General features: G+C 59.9%; 1 protein-coding gene across 1 annotated transcript; it reads right to left on the bottom strand.

Moving 5' to 3' along the window:
• Window positions 1-371: 371 nt before the first annotated feature.
• Window positions 372-4,030, bottom strand: IRF2BPL (interferon regulatory factor 2 binding protein like). The gene has a single exon (XM_021542812.4). The coding sequence runs from the start codon at window positions 3,347-3,349 to the stop codon at window positions 1,136-1,138; it is 2,214 nt and encodes a 737-aa protein (XP_021398487.1). The 5' UTR covers window positions 3,350-4,030; the 3' UTR covers window positions 372-1,135.
• Window positions 4,031-4,872: the final 842 nt, after the last annotated feature.

Below are 4,872 nucleotides of genomic sequence, written 5' to 3' on the forward strand. Positions count from 1 at the left end.
TCTCAAGCCTTAATAAATTGCAGAGACAATGTATGCATCCTGTATTGCAAACAGCTTGCAGCTGGAGAGCTAGTAGGGGGGAGGAGAAGGGAGGAGGAAATGAGATGCAGGAACAGTAAATAGAAAATGCTTAGTCAGCAACCGTTACTGCAACATTAAAGGTGAAATGTAAATAGGCACAGTGCCAAGATTTAAGTAAGTTTGATAACACCATCGTCATCTTACTACATATAAGTGAAAATGTGCATACAAGTGCCACAATTATCACAACGAACTGCAGACTCTTGGTATAATGGAGACCTTTAAAAAGCCAACACGGCTTGTGCATACTGCCTAAGCTTAGAGAAAAATAAAACTTGCTACTCAAGAAGTATTAATATCAATTGAATTTATTACAATTTACTAAGCTCCAAGGCACATTACAGTGTTCTGTTAACTACAGAAATGTATAAAGGACAAACAGAGCATGTTTCTCATGTACAGCATTTTGCTCTACTGTTCAAAAGCATCCGTGCATCAATAAAAGCAAAAACAAAAAACACATGAAGATTAAAAAAACGTTCAGATCAATAGAAACAAAATGAAACATTTTCCTTACAAACTTGCAACAAAAAAACACCCTCCCCCCACAGCCACCCCACCGTTTTGCAAAAAAAAAAAACAAAAAAAACAAACAAAAAAAAACCAAAAACGAAAAAAAAGGTGAAAGACTAACACTCAGGGCTTGTAAAACGTAAGCTGTCACCATTTTTGTAGCAATTTTTTAGGCATCAACACTGGCCTTGGCAAAAAAATTTTTTTTTTTGTCTTTTGTGTTTTTCTTCTTCTTTCAGAGAAGTGCATACATTTACAAAAATACACACCAGCAGCAGGTAATCGCTAAGGGCTATTAACTGTGTACCTAGCCAACACACTGCCAAAGAAATGAGAACAGGTATTATGTAGTAACCAAACAATATTATATTCTGTTTAACAAAAACCAGCTCTATCCTTCAAATGAAGAAGAGTACATACCTTTGTTTCAAAATATAGAAACATACGACGAAAATAATGTCTATACATAAGACTAACTTTTGCAGTTTGTTATATTCACAATTCTACATCTTCAGGAGTCTGAAGGGATTGGATTTCTTACTCAAGGGTCTCTCTCCTTTTTCACTTTAACGTCCCCAGCTAAAATGGTCGCGATCTCGCCCTGCATAAATGCCCAAGGCACATTGGAACCGACTAGGGGGCATTTCTCTCCACTGGGGCAGTAGACTTCACCAGTCGCCCCTTGGGCCTTGATGCTTTCTCTGGAACAAGGGAAGCAGAACTTGTGGCTGGGCACAGAGGGGCACTGAACAAAGTGGGTGTCCTCCAAGCGTTCGTGGCAAATGGTGCAGCACAGGGGCCCACTGTTGGCCATGGGGGAGTCCGGAATGTTTTGCGGGTGCACTTGGTCCATGGCGGGGTGGGTGCTGGGGGGAGGAGGGGCCACTTGCAGGTTCATGTCCCCGTTACGGGAGGCCAGACGGCGCTGGCCCGGCACCGAGGCCGGCGACACGGGGCTGCTGCTGTTCCTGCGGGTGGACGTGGTGGAGTGCACCGAGCTGCCGTCCTTGGGCGAGTGGGCATTGCCCAGCGTGTCGGCCACCGACATGAGGGCGGCCATGGGGGACTGTCCGTTCTGGGGGGCGGACTCGGGTGGCGTGGTCCGGTTGGAGTGAGGCCCGAGGGGCGGCGGCGGCGGGGGACCCCCGCCATGCACCGCCCCGAAGCCCCCGGCCGACATGGTGAGCTTGAGCGCTTCGCTCTGACTGGCCATCCACTGCTGGCGCTGCTGCTCGTCGCTGAGCTTCAGAGCCCCCTCGGCCGAATCCGAGGGTTCAGGAGAAGCTTTCCTCTTGCGCATCGCTCCGCCGCCGCCGCCGCCGCCGCCACCGCCAGGTCCCCTAGAGGCGGCGGCCGTGCCCTGCGCCCCGCCGGCCCCGGCCCCCGGCCGCGGGAGACTCACCAGCGCCGTGGGCAGCATGGGGCAGCTGGCGTCCAGGTAGGGCTGCGGCAGCATGTCGGCGCCCACCAGCTCCTTGAAGAAGCGCACAGACTCGGGCAGCAGGTCCCCCAGGAGCCGCCAGTCGCCAGAGCCGTGCTTCTTCTCGTACTCCAGGTACTTGAAGCCCGAGGAGAGGCCGCGGCCGAAGTCCTTCATACAGTCCTGGTACATCTGCTTGGCCACGCCGGAGGCGCTGGAGAAGACGGTGCCGGAGCCGCTAGGGTACTCGATGAAGAGCTTCAGTTCATAGTCCATGCCCGGCTTGGAGACGGCGTCGAAGGCAAAGACGCGGCCCAGCAGGGCGTGATCCTTCTTGAAGCGCACCTCGTAGGGGGTGCAGCCGGCCAGGGTGAGCAGCGTGTCCCTCACGATCTTGGGCTTGCTGGCCCACTCCTCGGCGCGATTCCGCAAACTCTCGCTAAGCTCGGCCAGCGCCTCCGCGTTGCGCTGCTTCTCCTTCAGCTCCCGCTCTTGGTCACTGCTGGATACCGAGCCCGGCCGCTTACCGCAGGCCTCGGAGGACGAGCCGCCGCCTCCCCCGGCACCGCCGCCGCAGGTGCCCCCCTGGGAAGAGGCGGAGGGAGCGGGGGGACCCCCGCCGCCGCGGCCGCTCAGGCCCCCGTGCGGCGGAGGCAGCGCCACGCCGGAGGCAGCGGGGCCGTTCAGCAACGTCTGCGGCAGCAGGTTCGGGGGCACGTTCATCTGAGCGCCGGCAGCCCCCGGGGGCAGGCCAGACACGAGCCCCCCGTGCGCCCCGCGACGGGAGGAGGAAGAGGAGGAGGAGGAGTTGGGGCTCTGCCGGTTCAGCTCCGGTGGCCCGTCCTCAGGCTGCTTGGGGAAGCCATTGGGGCCTCCCAGTCCGTTGGGCAGGCGGGCGCCATGGCTGCTGCCCAGGCTGCCCGGCGGCGGCGGGTACTCGAAGCGGCTGCGCTGCTCCGCCGCGGCGGCGCTGAGCCCGTAGCGGTCCAGGCTGGACTGGGTCAGCCCCGCCGAGGCCGCCTTGGAGGTGGCATCCACATGGTTAAGCTGCTGCTGGGCCGCCGCCGCCGCCGCTTCTTTGGCGGAGAGCGTCACTGCCTTTACGCCGACCGGCGGCGGGGGGCCCGGGGAGCGACCGTCCTGGAAGCAGCCGTGCGCCCGTTTCAACTGCCGGGCCGTCTCGATCACGAACTCGATGCGGTCGGCGCCCTCATAATTAACGCAGCCCCGGCAGACGGGCTCCGTGAAGTCCCAGATCATGGCCCAGGGCATGCGGGGCAGATCGCATAGGTAGCATGACTGCCTCCGCGACGAGGACACCTGCGCGGCGGACATGGTGCTGCTGGCTGGGGAGCTGCTGCCGCTGCCGCCGGGGTAGGGGCTGGCTTAGTCTTCCCCCCCGGGCTGCACGGAGGGAGGGGTGGCTCTCCGTACCTGATCCTGTTGCCCCTTTCAGCAAGGGGGATCGTCCGCTTTTAGTTCGCTCCTGCTGCCGGAGATGGCTTCTTCTACCTGTGGTCCTGTCGCTGCTGCCCTGGTGGGGTGGGAAACGATTCCACTGCTCCTCCGGGGGGTTGGCTGGGTGGGGGTCGCTTTCTAGCCGCTTCTGTTTCCCTGCGCTCTCTAGCTCTCCGCTTGCTGCTGCTCCTCCTCCGGGAGGAGGCGGAGGTGCACGGAGGAAGATTGGGGGGGGGGGGGGGGGTCACCTTCCACCCGCCACAGCTGCCTCGTGAGCTTGCAGTTCGGTACGTGCCGATCCACCGCCGTGAGCAAGATAGGGGCACCCACACGGAGCTGTTCGGTCCCGACAGCGGCGGCTTCCCTGAGGGCTGGCGGAGCTGTGGCAGTCCGGGAAGCAGCAGCGGCGGCGGCAGCGGCGTGGCGAGCGGCGCCGCCTGCTCCTCACTCACATCCTCGCCGCTACTCGCAGTCCGAGCGCGGGGTGCTGCGCGCCGCCGCGTGTGGCTGCGCGCCCCCTCCGCCGCGCCGCGCTCCCCCCGCGCCGCGACGCCCCTCCCCTTCTCCGCGCCGTGCTCCCGGCTCGGCTGCACCCGGGCGGGGCCCCGCGTCACCGCCGAGCGCCCGCGCCCCGCTCCCCTCCCCCCGGCCGCCGGCGCGGAGCCCACTTGTTGCGCGGGGCGCGCATGCCCGGCGCGCTGCCCGCGCCCTCCCCGGCGCGGCCGCAGCTGGAGCGCGGCGGGGCGCGGGCAGCCTGCGCTGCCGGCTATGTTTGGAAACTTGAACACCAGATCGCGCCTTCACCCTCCTCCCCGGCCGCGCTGCCGACCCCCCGCCGCAGCACCGCGGTCAGGGCGCGCATGCACAGTCGTCGTCGTGGTGGTGGGTGGTGGTGGGGCTGGTGTTTTTTTTTTTTTTTTTGGTTGGTTGGTTGGTTTTTTTCCCTGACTGCGCTTTCTAAGTTCAGATGTCTCGCTTTCGGGATTTTGTAAACCCGCGGTTCGTCCCGCTTTACTTCCGTGACGGCTGCGCGGCTTTCTGCCACCGCGACTGTCGGTGGGATTCCCGTGCGCTCCGGCTGCTGAGGCAAATGGGGGATCCCGCCTTAATATCCGATTTCGTGTTTCTCTTTCAGTGATCCCAGTGACAGGATGACACAGTTTATGTAAGCTTGTGACTGCATCAGAAGCTCTTCCACTTTTGATTTGTTTAAACCAGCCATGTTTGCCAAGTGTTTAAGGTTGGGCTGGGAAAGATAGTGCTGTGGATTGCTCAAGGGTGTAGGAGAGGCCAGGCAGGTGAGTGAGTAATCTCTGTGATCTCATCTCGCTAATGTAAAGGGACATAGGATTTCCCCGGCGTTGTGAGAACACACGGCTTTTTTTTTTTTTTTCCTTCTA

Source organism: Lonchura striata, chromosome 5, assembly GCF_050655825.1.
Source record: "Lonchura striata isolate lonStrDom1 chromosome 5, ASM5065582v1, whole genome shotgun sequence".
NCBI lineage: Eukaryota > Metazoa > Chordata > Aves > Passeriformes > Estrildidae > Lonchura > Lonchura striata.

Excerpts from the sequence above, each read along its gene's own strand:
- IRF2BPL (XM_021542812.4), bottom strand. The coding sequence starts at position 3,349 with ATGTCCGCCGCGCAGGTGTCCTCGTCGCGGAGGCAGTCATGCTACCTA.